This window comes from Humulus lupulus, unplaced genomic scaffold (assembly GCF_963169125.1).
Source record: "Humulus lupulus unplaced genomic scaffold, drHumLupu1.1 SCAFFOLD_1027, whole genome shotgun sequence".
In the NCBI taxonomy this organism is placed as follows: Eukaryota; Viridiplantae; Streptophyta; class Magnoliopsida; order Rosales; family Cannabaceae; genus Humulus; species Humulus lupulus.
Window position 1 is genome coordinate 1 of NW_026908660.1, and position 18,428 is coordinate 18,428.

General features: G+C 29.0%; 3 protein-coding genes across 3 annotated transcripts; 2 read left to right on the forward strand and 1 right to left on the reverse strand.

Annotated features, from left to right (window-relative positions):
- The first annotated feature begins 103 nt into the window (after nucleotides 1–103).
- Nucleotides 104–1,516, forward strand: LOC133810293 (camelliol C synthase-like). Its single transcript, XM_062246040.1, has 3 exons — nucleotides 104–301; nucleotides 654–818; nucleotides 1,113–1,516. The coding sequence occupies exons 1-3, from the start codon at nucleotides 218–220 to the stop codon at nucleotides 1,221–1,223; spliced, it is 360 nt and encodes a 119-aa protein (XP_062102024.1). The 5' UTR covers nucleotides 104–217; the 3' UTR covers nucleotides 1,224–1,516.
- A 5,663-nt stretch (nucleotides 1,517–7,179) lies between these two features.
- Nucleotides 7,180–8,390, reverse strand: LOC133810295 (malate synthase, glyoxysomal-like). Its single transcript, XM_062246041.1, has 2 exons — nucleotides 8,337–8,390; nucleotides 7,180–7,839 (listed from the first exon to the last, which is right to left on the reverse strand). The coding sequence occupies exons 1-2, from the start codon at nucleotides 8,388–8,390 to the stop codon at nucleotides 7,180–7,182; spliced, it is 714 nt and encodes a 237-aa protein (XP_062102025.1).
- A 794-nt stretch (nucleotides 8,391–9,184) lies between these two features.
- LOC133810296 (beta-amyrin synthase-like) lies at nucleotides 9,185–18,042 on the forward strand (the record flags this gene model as incomplete). The annotated part of the gene is made up of 12 exons (XM_062246042.1): nucleotides 9,185–9,205; nucleotides 9,972–10,157; nucleotides 10,684–10,773; nucleotides 11,404–11,604; nucleotides 12,127–12,211; nucleotides 12,316–12,482; nucleotides 13,669–13,860; nucleotides 14,017–14,130; nucleotides 14,623–14,742; nucleotides 14,882–15,004; nucleotides 15,133–15,231; nucleotides 17,949–18,042. Coding segments are annotated over exons 1-12 (1,492 nt in total), but the record flags the coding sequence as incomplete, so codon positions are not given.
- Nucleotides 18,043–18,428: the final 386 nt, after the last annotated feature.

The following is an 18,428-nucleotide window of genomic DNA, read 5'->3' on the forward strand; positions in this document are numbered from 1 at the left end:
ATTTATACTTTTGAGTGTTTGAAAAAAAAAATTGTACGGATGTCTCTATTTATTATAAGCTCTCAATTAGAATACAATTTGTTTGGTCTCAAATTTATTCTTACGAGGTTTTATTGTATATAGGTATGGCAATTGGGGAATTTGCTTCACATATGCTTCGTGGTTTGCCCTTGGAGGACTAGCCGCAGTTGGTAAAACTTACAGCAACAGTCAAACTATGCGCAAGGGAGTTGAATTCCTACTCAAAAAACAAACATTTGATGGCGGTTGGGGAGAGAGCTACCTTTCATGCCCTAAAAAGGTATATATTATGAGTAGTGTAATTTATAACTTATTGAGTCTCTTGGCAAAATGGTTTATTTTTTAAATTCAATTTGCACTCTAGTTTAGTTTTAATAATTCTTTGCGAAATGGTTTCTCATAATTTAGACAGATAGTCGAAAATTTAGACAGCTGGTCGAATTTTAGACAGATGCAATTTTACAAAAAATTATCAAAAGTAAACCAGAGTGCAAAATCACTTAAAAATATGTCATTTTCATTAATTTCTCTAACTTATTAACCTGAAGTATATAACTTTTTTTACAATTCATTTTTATCTTCTCATTTATAATCATGTGTGAATAATTGTATTAATTTTGATTGTATTATAGGAATATGTAGCATTTCCAGAAAATAGATCAAACTTAGTACAAACTTCATGGGCTATGATGGCATTGATTCATGCTGGACAAGCAGAAAGAGACCCAACACCTCTTCATCGAGCTGCAAAGCTCATTATCAATTCTCAAATGGAAAATGGTGATTTTCCAGAACAGGTATATATATATATATATATTTTTTCTTTAGCAATATTACTTTTAATGCAAAAATTAATGAGAACAAACATTACTAAGGAATATATATATATAGTATTTTCTAAAATATCTTACTACAAGTTTATTTCTATAAGTTGATCTAATCATGAAATTAAATTCTCTTTTCTCTTAATTTACTTGAATCCAAAAATTAAAATAATCTTTAGAAATTGTTGTCTCCCCTAAAAGTGAAGTTGAATTTAATTTTGTCTAACAAACAAATAATTGATTTTATTTTATTATGACCCATGCCAGGACATAGTTGGAGTTTTCAAGATGAATTGTCCACTGCATTATCCATTATACAAAAACATATTTCCATTATGGGCGCTTGCAGAGTATCGCAATCGAGTTCTATTGCCATAAACAAAGAACAAGTAAAAAATCGAAGCACTTAATTAATAATTAATGTGTGGTTAAAACTAATAAAAAGAGTTGTGAGGTAATAAAGCTCCAGCTTGGTGTGTACGTAGTTATGATTTATGCTTAAGCATAAGACATTATTATGAGTACAAATTAATAATAGACTTCGTAATAATATCAATTATAAGAAGTCTTAAGCTTGATGTTCACTTTCTCTATTTGAATAATTTGAGGAAAATGTTAATTATATATGCCTATTATTATGAAATAAAGATTACTCTCATATTATTGGTACACTTTTATTTATTGGTACAGATTATTGGTGGGTTAACATTTTGTTAATATTATAATATTTTAGATATATTATTACTTCTTATCAATAAAATTTGTAGGCATAAAATACTTTTACTTGCACTTATAGTTGATAAGTAATGTCTCACATTTTCTTGTATTAATTACAAAAATCACAATTAAATGTGACTTAATATGTTTTTAATCATAAATAAATTTTGTCATTGTGTATAATAGGTAACTAAAACTACATTAGTAATATAACTTGTGACAAAATGTTATTTTTTAGTTACAAGTAATTTTTTGTTATGACTAAAAGTGACATTTAATTGCAAAAAAAAAAATTGATGTTACGACTAAACATTGTAACTAAAGGATAACTTTTTTTGTAGTGTCTAGTGATTAAGATATCATCACCATAGACCAAAATATCTATACAGATGATGAATATTCTGTGGAACAAATATAGTTTAGTCTAACCTGGTGAGCATTCTTGGAAAAAGAAAACCTCTTTCCAGCTTCTTAGACCAACATGAGATGCTTGTTTAAACCAACTAATTAAGGATTGTTGGGATCTTTAAACCCCTAGTAATTGTATCATTGATGAGTGTTCTTCCTTGGATCATCATTAAGAAAATTGTTGTTAACATCCACTCGAAGAGGCCCCAAAAGAGAACTGGAGATTTAGAGCACCATTCATGTATGCACTATCACTCCATGGTACCATTATGCAACAAGCCATTGACAAAACTTAAATTTGGAAAGACATAAATATATGGTAACATGTTACTAGTAATTGTCAGAGTAACCAGTTACCATTTTAATTAGCTTTAGATAGCATGGTAACTAGTTATCTAGAAATTAAACATACATGTTAGAGTAATTAGTTACAATTTTAATTAGTTTTAGATTGCATATAACCGGTTACCCAAATTTGCAGTAATATGGACAGTTACCCAAAAATCAAACATATATGTCAAAATAACAAGTAACCATTTTTTTAGTTTTATTTTCAGTTTGCATGGATGTAACTAGTTACTCTTATTTACAATAGGCTATTTACAATGGATGTAAGGCATTATTTGAAATAAATATGTATGGAATTATTTGAAAATTATAATAAAAATATGGAAATTTAATCCAATATAATGAATTAACTTATAATATAGAAGTAGAAAAGCTAGAGAGATATCGTCTACAAAATAAAATAAATAATATTTGTTAAAAAAAACGCTTAAATTTAGAGGAAAATGTGCCCGCTGAAAAGTTGTTATTAAAAAAGATCACAAAATATCTAAACCGAAAATATCACCAAATTTATAAGTGTATAATTATTTTGTTATATTTGTTAGAAACTTCCAAATCTTTTAATAAAGTTAAGTAAGTACTCCCAATTGCAACAAATAATTCATTAAAACAAACTAAAATTTAGAAGAATAGTTTCCCATCATAAATAAAATTAACACGAAAATGAAGTAGGCCAAAAAGGATGCACTAGTGTAAAGTTACATACGAATAAACTCTTAAATGGAAGTTGACCAATTCTTTCCATCTTCTTTTCCACCATATCGTATTCAAAAATTTGAACTTGTTTGAACAACAAGAACACCACATTACCATTATTGGGATGAAAAGCAAGAACATACCAAATGTCGATCCACTCTTCCACCATAATGTCATGAACCAACCTCCACGAACAATCCTCCTCCTCGCCTTCGTCTTTATTTTCATAATTTAGTTCCCAAATTTTCAAACCGAAAAGTCTAGGTTCCTGCCTTTGTTGTGAGAGTCGCAGACGATCAAGTCTAGGTTCCCGCCTTTGTTGTGAGAGTCGCAGACGACCCTGGACCAATCCAATCTGAACCAACCAATCCAAACAACACCTTTTCTCATGTTCAAGATCCCATGGAAAGGAAATTTCCCGACAAAACTTGTGATTTTCGTTGAAGAGATCAAATGATATAATTCTATTAACAAATTCAGTATTGTGATAACAGGCGAGCCAATGTAACTTTCCATTGTAAGCAATAGGAGCGCGATTGCTTAAACTAGTCCGACAAAATGAGAACATACTTGGTTGATTAGTTGTCCAATTTCCAATCTCTGAAGAGAATGTTAGGGCACAATATTTTGCAATACCATTCTTATAAGCATGAATCCACGTTACTACAACTTTGTACCTAGTCATTTTATGATCGCACTGCGACACAATTATACCAGCATTTCCGAGATCTAAAAATGGCAATTTTGTATATATTTGAGGGAGCTCGCGCCATTTTCTCGTAAAGGGATTGCATATCACCAAAGGTTGTAACGAAGTACGATGACACGAAATCAGTAACAAATTGTCACAAGTTGATAATATGCGAAGGTGTTGCCATGGTAAAAAATCAAGATAACGGTGATGACTTGTGGATATTGGTCTAGGTAATTTGGTGTGGAGAGTCTTTGATTGGTTGGAAAAATATTCGTAGAATTGTTGTGATGAGATGGTGTTCTTGGCTTTTGGTTTGACTATTATGAAAGTGAAAGGAGTATTGTGTATGGAATGATAATCATGAAGAAGCTTTTTACGACGATAGTGAGTTGAATTGAGTAGAGTGAACCAATACTTACAGACTGCGCTGCATCTGATTATAGATCGCCATGGCTGAAAATTTCTTCTTGGTGAAACCTCTTCGACATATTCAACAATGATGGAGAAATATGTTGTGCGGCTATATATAAATATATATATATATAATTAGGGTTTGGGTGAGGATATTTCTAATAATATCTATATATTAATGTTAATGAATATTGTATTATTAGTTTATTTTTAAGAAAAACAGTAGTTTTTTTTTTTCGGAAACAGATCAATTTGAAACTTTAATTTAATTGAATACTATGACGATAATATTGTACTATTTATATAATTTTCTTTTCATATGGTGTAATCTAATATCATATATGTGTAAATTGACATAAATATCCTGGAACAATTATAATTATAAAGGTTAATTCTTAACACATGCCCTCTCAACATATCATGTATAAACATTAAAAGTTAGATTATTAATTTAAAAAATCAATATAAATTTTAAAAAAAAAAAGTAATCTAAAAAAAAGTAATCAACATATCATGTAATCTAAAAAAAAAGTAATGAATGAACAAAATATAAATTTAAATATAGATGTGGATGTGGAGATGCTAAAAATTTTAAATGTAATATGAGTTTTTTTTCTTAAAAAAAAATATTTTATTGTTTGAATCATATGTATGAACTTTTTTATTGTATTTCATACTTAAAATTGTGTATGATAACAACAAGTCACTCAAAATTAATATCGTTAGAAAGACTAAATAAAAACATAAATGTGAAAGAAATGTTATTAAGCCATGAAAATGAGATGTAAAAGATAAAACGTTGATCGTGATATTGTCAGTGATCATCGTGGGTATTTTACTATAGTGGCAATGATTTAAGTTTTAATTTTGTTTAGGAAATAATAGTTTTAATAATATTTGTATTATTTAGTAATAATAATATAAAGGAGTGTGGAAAGAAAGTTTTATGAATAATATTGTACTTATTAAAAATTTAAGAGGGGTGAAAAAAAATTTAATTTTAAAAGGGATTTAATTAAAAAATGTGTGAGTGGAGAAAAAAAATGTGTGTCAATAGTCACACCCTTCACATAATTTGTTTCTATTTTATTAGCTTATACTAGAAAACATAACCGCGCTTCGCGCAGTCTTTTGTAATTATTAAAAAATATACATATTTTAAAATACTTTTAGGAGAATGCTACGACATGGATTCTTTTTCACCCTACTCGTACAACATATTCCTTATATGGACATGTGAGGGCGTACTTTTGTACAATTTTTTTTCTTCATAATGGTGTCCATTGTATATAAAATCTCTTGCAAATTTTTGAAAAATTATGAATAATTAAAGTACCGAAAACAAAGTTCAAAAAATTTGTTGTACGTGTGCATTTATTTTTTATTATTATTATACGTTTTGTGTGATTTTTTTTTATAAAAAAATATAAATTATGTATATGGAAATTTATGTTTTGTGTAAGACTTATTTTGGGCGATTACCTTTTTGAACATTTTATTTTTAAAAATTAACTTTTAGAACTCGTGTTTTATCAAAAGGTTAAATATAGGATTGTATAGATCGATTATTTGAACATTGTATTTTGGCCGATTACCCGTTTTGACCCTTTATTTTTATAAATTAACATTTGGACCATATATTTATTCAAAAGGTTAAAAATTCTTTATAAAATTTAAATTATATATAATTTATGTTTTTTGTAAGGGTTCACATCATTTTGAACATTGTATTTTAGCCGATTACTCGTTGGGGTCTTTATTTTTAAAAATTAACTTGTGGACCTCAAGTTTTGTCAAGATGTTAAAAATTAGAATAGATAGATTGGTTATCTGAACACTATACTTTGGCCGGTTACTTGTTTTGGCTCTTTATTTTTAAAAATTAACCTTTGGACTATGTATTTATTCAAAGTGTTAAAAATTCTTTATAGAAAGTAAACTATATATACACACCATTTTGGACATTGTATTTTAGCCGATTACCCGTTTGGACCCTTTATTTTTTAAAATTAACTCGTGGAGCTTGTGTTTTATCAAAATGTTGATTACTCGTTTGGATAATCTTTTATATACCGCTTCAAATATGTTATTTTATTAGTATATTATGTAGTATATATTTGTAGTTTTTTTTATTATTTTATTTTTTGTTAGTTGATTAGGTATTTAATTCAAAAAATATCTTATTTAAATATCTAAAAAAATAATGTTTAATGTAGTTTTTGTTTTATTTTATTTTTTGTTAGTTTATTAGGTATTTAATTAAAAAAATATCTTATTTAAATATCTAAGAATATAAAGTTTAAATAATTATTAATAAAAATAAATAAAAAAATTAGATTAAAGGAGAAAATAGAAAAAATAGTTTGGAGTAATTTTAGAATGACACACCATCTCCTTATTAATAAAAATGAATAAAAAAAATTAGATTTAAGGAGAAAATAGAAAAAATAGTTTGGAGTAATTTTAGAGTGCCACATCATCTCCTTGAAGCTCTCCTTTATATATATATAGAGAGAGAGAAAATAGAAAAAATAGTTTTGAGTAATTTTAGGGTGCACATCATCTCCTTGAAGCATAAAAAATTAGATTAAAGGACACATCATCTCCTTATTAATAATTAAATAAGGAGAAAATAGAAAAAATAGTTTAGAGTAATTTTAGAGTGCCACATCATCTCCTTGAAGCTCTCCTCTTTATATATATATTTGTGTCAGAAATTTGAAAAACGGGTAAAAAAACAGAATAATTCGTGTTCTAGATTTTTAAAAAATGGCTTTTTCAAGCCAAAATCTTTGTATTCTTTACACGTATTGGTATGGTAAATTGACATGTCATAAAATTTACCAGCATGCAGTCCCATTAGAAAAATGTCAAAATTATAAAACTAACAAACAAAATGTTTACTCATTATTTGCAACCGCTAAGATTTCTCATTAATAAACAGTCCTTGAAGAAGTTCAAACTTCATTATTTGCAAGTGCATAGAGAACTTAAAAAGGTACTAGCCATAAAAAGGAAACGACAATCTCTTACAAGAAAACGACAACATAAAAAGGAAATTTAAAGCCTAGATGGTGTCAACTTAGGGTGGTGAACGACAATGTTGTTGTAGGCATCAAGAGTGAGAAAATCATCAAGTGTTGAGGCTGTGCATTGCCTAGTGAAGATCTTAGCAGCCTCTTTATACATTCCTTTCTTGAACTTCTCTTTCCCAACCTCTCTTTCAACCCTAGCCATCTCTTCTTCCACCACTCTCCCAAACAGCTCCTTGTTCACCCTCACACCAAGCCCATCTCCTTTCAGCTCCACACCATACTTGAGCCATTGCCAATTCTGAACTCTGCTGATCTCGGCGGTTGCAGCATCTTCCATGAGGTTGTAAAGAGGCACCGAGCCAGACCCGGTTAGCCATGCTGCTAAGTATTGGATCCCAACTCTTGTGTTCAGCCTCAAACCTTCCATGGTTCTAACCCCTCTCGGCCTTTGCAAGAGGTCTTCTTCGGTTAGATTCGCAGCCTCTTCTCGCTTGGCGGTCTTGATTTGGTTGGGTGCATTGCCCATGGTGTTGTTGAAGACCTCCAAACAAGCTGGAATCAGTCCGGGGTGAGCTGCCCATGTCCCATCATGCCCTGCTCTCACTTCTCTTGACTTGTCTTTCTTCACTAGATCAAGTGCAGCCTCATTGGCTGCTTGATCATTCTTGATTGGAATTTGAGCTGCCTGTTTTTAGTTCAAAAACTTTAGTTTCAACATCCCATATGTATATATATATATTTATATATATGTATAGGGAATTTTTTCCTATAAGGGTTTCACTTTAAGCTCTACCAATAAGGTTCCCAGTGTTCTCGACCTTTGAAAAGTTTTCGACGCGATTTTTTTCTATGACCATGTATATTGTAGCTATTTAGAGCATCGGTGCGATTTTTAGAAAATTTTGAATAGTCACATAGGTCGGGTCGGGTTTGGTCGAGTTTCGGGTGGGATTGGTCAAAATATGGGCTTTGGGCTGAAAATAGGTATTGGTAAAAGAATTTTAAAAATACTATTTTTTTGACACTTTTTTATTTTTTTTTACTTTTCACATGTTTTTTTTAACTTTATTGTTAGTTTGGTAATGTTTATTTTTTACAAATTGAGCCTTAGTAATTTAAAAAAAAATATTAATTTTTTCAAAAATTAATTTTTTTTTTAATTATGTTCGGATCGGATTTCACCTGAATTCGACAGATTTTGAAAAACATCAGGTTTTCAGGCTGCGAGTCGGGCATGTTTGCGGGTTTTTCGGGTCAAATGTTCACCTCTGCTAATTAATCTCTAACAAATGATCAAAACAACAAGAATTAATGAGGTTAGAATTATTTTTTGAAGTATCTATCCACTGGTCTTATTAACTATATCTTTTTATTATCTCTCTCTTTGTTCTCCTTTCAATATACCCTTGGAATGGATTTTCGATTTTAGCTAAGGTACAATTTTTGTTAGGATTTTAATTCTGTATTTTTTTTTCAAGTTTTATAATTTATTGGCAAGGGTGAAGTGAAAGTGATAGTTTGTAACTGTGTATAATCTCGATTTTAATTTTACTTATTTCTTTCGGTCACTACAATGAAAAGGGAAATTTTAGTTTTTATGCTTAATGAGGTATCCTAAATAAAAAAAATACTAAATCTTCTAATCATTTCAAAAAAATGTAAAATATTTTGATAATACCCAAAATATCCCTCCCATATTTATTCCCATCCACCTCCTCTTCTCTCTTCCCTTTCTCTCTCTTAACCCATTCCTCTCCACTCTCTCTCTAGAAAAAAAATCCATGGACAATGTAAAATATAAGAGAACTCAATGTAATAGCAAGTATTTCTTACTAGGACACTAAAATATTGTATTTCGAACAGATCGGGGCATGATTTTTGGGTTTTTTTTGCGATTTTTTTTCAGATCTGAAACTTTGAAATTTGCAGAAAATCGCCGTGGTTCGATGGTGCTCGATGTCAGCTCGATGGGACCTTCAAAATCAAGATTTTCATGAAAAAATCGATGTTGCTCGATGGTGGTTCGATAGATGTTCAATGGTGGTTCGAAGGTATTCGATGCGATTCTTGCAAGATACATAATTTTTCACTCGGGTGTCCGTTTGGGGTAAATTTTTTTTATTTTGGGTATTTTTTCAAGATCTACACGTTTGAGATGTATATATACACATTTGAGAAATGTAAATCTTGAAAAAAAATGACAAATGCAAAACATACCTCATGTTCTGGGGAAAAGGGGCCCCTTCGTGGACACGTAACATGAGTCTGAATGTCCATTCCTTATATTGCTATGACTTCCCTGGGCAAGCAAGTGATCGGTTAACACCTGAGCAATCAGGGTAATTTCAAGATATGTTTTGGTATGTTTTCAAGTTCTAAACTTTGAAAATGTGTATGTGAACATCTAAAACGTCTAGATCTCAAAAAAAATACCCAAAATCAAAAAACAAATCATCCCAAACGGACACCTGAGTAAAAAATTATGTCTCTTACAAGAATTGCATCGAATCACTATCGAACCACCATCGAGCAACCATCGAACCACCATCGAGCAACGTCAATTTTTTCATTAAAATCTTGATTTTGAAGGCTCCATCGAGCTAGTATCAAGTACCATCGAGCTTCTCTACTAATTATTTATCTGTGTGTGTGAGCTTCTCTACTAAAGGTCATAAAACTACTTATCAATTTATTATATTATATTATATTATATTATAATCTAATCTAATCTAATCTAATCTATTATTTTTTTCTATTTCTTAATGAAATCATATGATAAGTGTATAAATTAGTTTTGTTTTATTAATTTTTTTGTAGTTTTTGAGAGAAAAAAGTTTCAAACAAACAATTCCTTCGGTTCATATTGATGATGGTGAAGTGATCACTCTTGAAAAGACAACATGTGCACTAAGAAGGACTGCCCACTTCTTGCCAGCCTTACAAGCTAGTGATGGACACTGGCGTGCTGAAAATAGTGGCCCTATGTACTTCTTACCCCCATTTGTTAGTATTTTAATATTTTATGTTTTTCTTTTTCTTTTTTAATATAGGGCAGTTTTTCGATGCACCAAAAAAGAAGTGCACTGGTGCACTTCTCTTTAGTTTTTGGTTTGGAAAATTTTTTTGGCGCAAATTTTTGTATAACTGTGTATATTGTAGTTATTTATAGAGAATCCTAAAAAAAATTTAGAAATTCCGAATAATTTACAGTGTAGAAAACAAAGTTCAAATAGTTTGTTGCACGTGCGACTGCTTTTTTTATGCACGTGGAAGGTAACATATTTGAACTTTATTTTCGGCACTATAAATCATTCGAAATTTTATGAAAATTCACAGGACGCTTCAAATAGCTACAATGTACGCAATCATAACAAAAATCGCTAAAAATACTTCTCAAGCTAAAAACATCAAGAGGGTGCACCAGTGTGCCCATTTTTCGAGTACACCGGAGAATCCTCCTTTAATATATACAATTTCTAGTTTTTATCTTTAAAAACATTAACATAACATTTTGTTTATTTTGTTGTAGGTCATGTGTCTATACATTACAGGTCACCTTAATACCATTTTCACTAGTGAACATCGTAAGGAAATTTTTCGTTACATACATTATCATCAGGTATAGATGCTTATTCAACTAAAATTTGGTTATGGTGTTCATCTTTGTCAAATTTTGTTAGACATTTTAGCCTTTAATATATAATAACATAAACATTTCACAAAGACAGTTTATTATTGCAAAACAATAATATATATAGGGAATTTCTCATATAGGGCTTCACTTTTAAACCCTACCGGTGGAGCTCTTCAGTGTTCTCGACCCGTGAATAGCTTTCAGTGCGATTTTTTTTATGACCATGTATATTGAAGTTGTTTAGACATTTCTGCAAATTTTCAGAAAATTCTGAATAGTTTACAATACCAAAAATTAGATTCAAACATGTTGTTTTCCACGCGCATAAAAAAAAATTAGCCACATTTGCAACAACATGTTTAAACCTAGTTTTCGGTACAATAAACTATTCAGAATTTTCATAAAATCGGGCCGATGATCTAAATAACTACAATATACACGGTTATAAAAAAAACTCGCGCCGAAATTTATTCAAAAGTCGATAACACTGAGAGTCCCACCAATAAGGCTTAAAGTGAAGCACCTATATACAAGAATTGTCCTATATATATACATTCATTTTATATTTAAAATAACTTCATATTGAACACACGATCATTTTGTTGTGACATTTAGAATGAAGATGGTGGGTGGGGACTGCATGTAGAGGGCCCTAGCTCAATGTTTGGGACAGCATTTAACTACATTTGTTTGCGTTTACTTGGAGAAGAATTGCCTAAAGATGGTCAAGATAATGCTTGTGCAAGAGCAAGAAAATGGATTCTTGACCATGGTAGTGTAACAAACATACTCCCTTGGGGAAAGACTTGGCTTTCGGTATGAAATGAGATAATTTCAATGTTAAAATATAATAGACAGTATATAGTTATAGGAGAATTCTCCTATAGGGGCTTCACTTTAAGCCCTACCGGTAGGGCTTTCAGTATTATCAACCCGTGAACAGTTTTCAGCACGATTTTTTTTATGACCGTGTATATTGTAGCTATTTAGAGCATCCTGCAAATTTTCAGAAAATTCCGAATAGTTTACAGTACCGAAAACTAGGTTCAAACATGTTGTTGCACGCGTGACTAATTTTTTTTATGCGTGTGGAAAACAACATGTTTGAACCTAGTTTTCGATACTGTAAATTATTCGAAATTTTTTAAAAATTTGCAGGATGCTCTAAATAGCTACAATATACACGGTCATAAAAAAAATCACACTGAAAACTGTTCACGGGTCGAGAAATACTGAGAGCCCTACCAGTAGGGCTTAAAGTGAAGACCCTATAGAAGAATTGTCCGTTAGTTATATTGTTCTTGATTAACTAATTAATTATTATTTTATTTTTCGTAGATGCTTGGAGTCTTTGATTGGAGTGGTTGCAATCCAATGCCTCCTGAATTTTGGATTCTTCCATCTTTTTCAGCTATACATCCATGTTGGTTATATTTATATCTTTAATTAAACATAAATACTTATAATTTGTTTGATGATTTTCTTAAGTAATCGGTGTACTTTTTGTCTTTCTAAACATTATTGTAGCTAAGATATGGTGCTATTCTCGATTGGTTTATATGCCTATGTCATATTTGTATGGAAAAAGATTTGTTGGTCCCATCACACCACTTATTCTACAATTGAGGGAGGAACTTTATGCTCAACCTTATAATGAAATCAATTGGAGGAATGCACGTCATCAATGTGCTAAGGTATGTAACACATACACACACAAAAAAAAAATTATGTATGTATGTAGCCATAGGCAAATATTAACATATAATCATTAAAAATGAACTCATATATATTACGGGTGGGCAACATCCAAACCAATACAATTACACTGAACCAATCAAATCCAATTACAATAGGATTGGATTGGATTTTGGATTGAATCGGATGGCGGATGACACACTGTCAAAATCCAATTACAAACCGATCAAATACAATTATATATAATATATATATTAAAAAGTATTTCATTATTTATATATTTTTTAATAAATTGTTATTGGCTAACTATCAGTCTTCCCCTATACACTTCAAGACCTAATTAAAGGAGAAAACACTAAATAAACGCATACATTCTCTCAAATTTTTACAATACTACTTTAAGTTTGTAAGGTGGATAACTTTATTTAGTTTGAATTTAAATTGATGGTGTTGTTTAGTTTTTAAGTGATCTTTTGTATGCTTTTAAGTTGATATTGAAAATCAAGTTCCAACTCGGTTTCGGAAAAAAAATGAGGTTCCAACTCGAAATCCAAGTAAAAAACCGAATCATTACTAATTTGATTGGATTGGGTTGGATTGGATTATTTTCAAAATCCAATCTAATTAATTAGATTGGATTAGATTAGAACAAAAATGCTGGATTTGATCGAATGCCCACCCTAATATATATATTGGGAGCGACTACAACGCATCTCCTTATTTTACAATACCGGTGCATCCTTTTTTCTATTTCGGCACTTGAATAGTTATAATCTCAAATTTTTCTATATGATGGTGTACATTATAGCTATCTAGAACATCCTGCAAATTTTCAAGAAATTCTGAATAAATTATAGTACCGAAACATGATCTAAACTGTCCGTTGCACGCATGTCTGTTTTTTTATGTACGCGTGTAAAATTTGACAGTTTAAACTCTGTTTTCAGCTTCATAAACTATTCAGAATTTCTTGAAAATTTGTTGGATATTCTAAATACTTACAATGTACACCGCCATATAAAAAAAAATTTGGATTATATCTATCCAGTGCCGAAATAGAAAAATGATGCACCGGTGTTGTAAAGAAAATAGATGCGTTGTATTCGTCTCTTATGTATATTTATATCGATATCTTTATAAGTAAATATTGTACGTACATGATGACTTTATCATATAATTTTGTAGGAGGATCTTTATTGTGAACGTCATTGGGTACAAAATTTTGCATGGGATAGTCTGTACCTATTTGTCGAGCCTCTTTTGAGTCGTTGGCCTTTGAAAAAATTTATAAGAGAAAAAGCTCTTCAAGTAACCATGAAGCATATTCATTACGAAGATGAGAATAGTCGATACATTACTATTGGATGTGTAGAAAAGGTGATCAAAATATTGTTTACATAATTTCTCACCATATATATATACAAAGTTATCCAATTCAATCACACACTTTTCGAACAAAACTTTTAAGGTATTATCTTAATTATTATTTATAGATATATATATATAGTTGCTCACATTCTTTTTTTAAGACAGGCGTTATGTATGCTTGCATGTTGGGTTGAAGATCCAAATGGTGACTATTTCAAAAGGCATCTTGCTAGGGTTCCAGACTTCATATGGATTGCTGAAGATGGATTGAAGATACAAGTTAGTACTACTTGCAACACTTAGACTAAATTGAACATAACTAACTCTTCTTCTTAACATGTAGTGTGCACGCATACATATTTTATTTATACATATATATATGTAGCGACTACAGGGCATCCACTTTTTTGACAACATCGGTGCAGCCAGTTTGTGTTTTCTACACCTTGCTAATTTGTTTTCTAATTTTTTTATATAACAGTGTACATTGTAATCTTTTAAGACAACCTGCAAAATTTTAGGAAGTATCAAAATCAAGGTTCAAACAGTTAATTTTTACACGCTCGCGTATACAAAAAATAAGCACTCGTGCAACAAGCTGGTTGAATCTTATTTTCGATACCATAATTTATTCTGGATTTTTTGAAAATTTGTAGGATGTTCTTGATAGCTACAAGTTGTAGTCGCTCCCTTCATATTTGTATTTTAACAATGGATTTGTATTATTAAGTGACATTTTCAAATACATTTTTACACCTTTAATTTTTGTAGAGTTTTGGTAGCCAATCGTGGGATGCTACTTTTGCAATTCAAGCTTTTCTTGCAAATAACCTTGTTGATGAAATCGGACCAACTTTGGCTAAAGGTCATGACTTCATTAAGAAATCTCAGGTTAGTGCTAATTCAAAAGTTTAATTAGTGAAACAATAATTACAATCCTAGAAGATCGATGGAGCTCTAATTGGAGACCTAATTATTTTATTATGCATTATACATAGTAATAATAATAATATTATTAATAATTATAAAGGTCAAAGACAATCCTTCAGGCGACTTCAGAAGTATGTATCGCCACATTTCTAAAGGATCATGGACATTTTCTGATCAAGATCATGGATGGCAAGTTTCTGATTGTACCGCAGAAGGTTTAAAGGTTATAATTAGTTTAATTATTATTTAACCAAAAATTGTACCTCTCTTAATTTTTTTCTTTTTTTTTCTTAATTTTCACACATCAATCTGTTGAACTCATTGTTTTTTTTCTTAAATTATACATTACAGTGTTGCTTATTGTTGTCGATGATGCCACTGGAGATTGTTGGAGAAAATATGGAAGCTGAGAAATTATATGATACTGTTAATGTAATACTTTCTTTGCAGGTGAGAAAAACACACAAACATATATATATATATATATACTAGATACAAACAACGTGTAATATGCACGTTTGTTTAGTTTTATTTAAAAAAATTATTAATTATTTTTATTAAATTTATATTAATGTCATATACATTTCAATTAAATATTATATTTTAATTAAATTATTTATTTATTTTTGTTTAAGTTTGTATTTGTTCTAGTTTTTGTATTTGGGAAGGACAACAAGAGATCATATATTATATGTTTAATGTAATATTAAATATTATGCATGGAATTTAAATTTAAGTTTCTTACTAGTTTTTTTTAAAAAAAATAATTTGTTGCTAATTCACAGTAGATTATATTATATATTTAATATGATATTATTCTAATAAGTTAGTTTAAGTTTAATTAAATTATATTTAAGTTATAAAACATATCATATTATTATTTTTAAATAATTATTATTGTAAAATATCTCAAAAATATCATATTTTAATTTGTTTAATTATTTATTATTTTTAAATAATTATTATTGTACAATATCTCAAAAATATCTTTTTTTAATTTTTTAATTTTTTAATTATTTATTTTATTTTATTTAAGTTTAAGTGTTTACAAACTACCGTTAAATATAAGAATATTATGTTAAATATAAGACTATTCCGTTAAAGTTAACCATAAAAAAATAAAAAACCGTTAAAACCAAGAATTTCCGTTATCTACACATTTATTATATAGAAAAGATATGATTTTGTATTTATCTTTTGTTAAACTTGCATTTTAATGATTAGCCAATTCAAGACAGCATACCAAATGGCCTTGATATAAGTATATATATATACTAGATACAAGCAACGTGTAATATGCACGTTTGCTCAGTTCTATTTATATAATTTATTAATTATTTTTATCTAATTTATATTAATGTCGTATAAATTTGAAATAAATGTATTATTTTAATTAAATAATTTATTTATTTTTATTTAAGTTTATGTTTGTTCTAGTTTATTCTAGTTTTTGTTTAAGTATATGGAAGTGACAACAATAGATTATATATTATATATTTAATGTAATTATTAAATATTATACTTAAATTTTAACTTTAAGTTTCTTGCTAGTTTTTTTTTTAAAAACAATTTGTTGTTAATTCACAGTAGATTATATTATATGTTTAATATAATATTATTATAATAAGTGAATTTAAGTTTAATTAAATATTATTGATATTATAAAACATATGATTTTATTGTTTTTAAATAATTATCATTATAAAATATCTCAAAAATATCATATTTTAATTTGTTTAATTATTTATTATTTTTAAATATTTATCATGGTAAAATATCTCAAAAATATCTTACTTTAATTTTTTTAATTATGTATTTATTTTATTTAAGTTTAAGTGTTTACAAACGAATATTCTGTTAAATATAAAAATATTCTGTTAAAGTTAACCTTTAAAAAATAAAACCGTTAAAACCAAGAATTTCCGTTATCTATACACTTATTATATATAGAGATATTTATATGAAGACAAATAAATAGATCTATTGATTGAAAGGAAACAATACATTGAGAAATTTGTGAAAATGACCTTTTTTTTTTAGGTAATTTTACATTCTGGCTTACTTTTGATAATTTTTTGCAAAATGGGCTCTGTCTAAATTTTTCGACTAGCAGTCTAAAATTTTTAACCAATTGTTTGAATTTTTCGACCACCTATCTAAATTTTTGACTCTCTATCTAAATTATGAGAGATTATTTTGCAACGAATTATTAAAAATAGACTAGAGTACAAAATAACTTTAAAAAATAGATCATTGTATATAAATACAAGATAAAATAAGACATAAATACTAAATAAAACTTAGTTATAATTAACTAATATATTTAATAGGTTATAGCTAGGTCAGATAATATAATTTTTTATCATGTAAATCAATACCCAGAAAAATATCATAACTTGCCCAAATCCTTAATCTCAAATTCATTGGCAAGCATTCTCTTAAGATTTCTAATTTCATCAATCATCTAAACTTTGTTTCACTGTTATAAACACCCATTTACATTATTCTTTTTTAAAGGTCTCATTTCTTTAAATACAACCCCTTTTTAAAAGTGATTTCACATGAGGACAAGTTAGCAATAAATGCTTTAAAAGTAAGATGAGTGACAACTTTTAAATGTGAGACAACATAGTTCGAATTAGGATACATTGTACAAGATTTGACATACATTGAATTAGAATTAAGTTTTTAACAAAGATTAGGGGATGTGGGATCACTTCTAATTTCTAAAAAAATTTGTGCCAATTATGATAAGAGTGCTGTTATTTGACACTTTAAGATGTCCAATACTATATTAGTTGACACCCTGTGATTAGTTATAGCGATATATATTTATTAAATTCAAATAAGTGGGATCCGATATTAAATTGCACCAATAACGATATGTCATCTTCTTATAGTGTTTGGCACCCCCTTAGCAATTCTCTTATGATAATTAGAATTTGAAGGATAAATAACACTATAATTCATATTGGGAACAACATGAATGTTCCAATTGGTCATGAAAGATAGACTTTTGGAATCTTTATTAGTACGAATTCACTTGTTAATTAGAAGAACCTAACAACCACGAGAATAAGAAATATACTTTCGGATCCAATTATGAATTTAATTTTCACAATTAATTATGTGTCAATTATAACCTTGTTGAATTTGACTTATTTTAGAGTAAAAACGGTGGTGAAGCAGCTTGGGAGCCTGCTAGATCACCAGCATGGTTGGAAGTAAGTAGTTCATATGAATATATATATTACAACACTGGTGCATTCTTTTTCTATTTTCGGCACCTGGATAGATATAATTATAAATTTTGTTTATATGACGGTGTACATTATAGCTATCTAGAACATCCTACAAATTTTCAAGAAATTCCAAATAAATTATTGTACCGATGAAAATAGTGTCTAAACTGTCTGTTGCACGCGTACCTGTTTTTTTGTGTACGCGTGTAAAATTTGACAGTTTGAACCATGTTTTCGGCTTCGAAAACTATTCGAAATTTTTTGAAAATTTGCATAATATTCTAAATACCTACAATGTACACCGTATATAAAAAAAATTTGGATTATATACCTATCCAGGTGTCGAAAATAGAAAAAGAATGCACCAGTATTACAAAAAAATGGGATGCGTTGTAATCGCTCCCT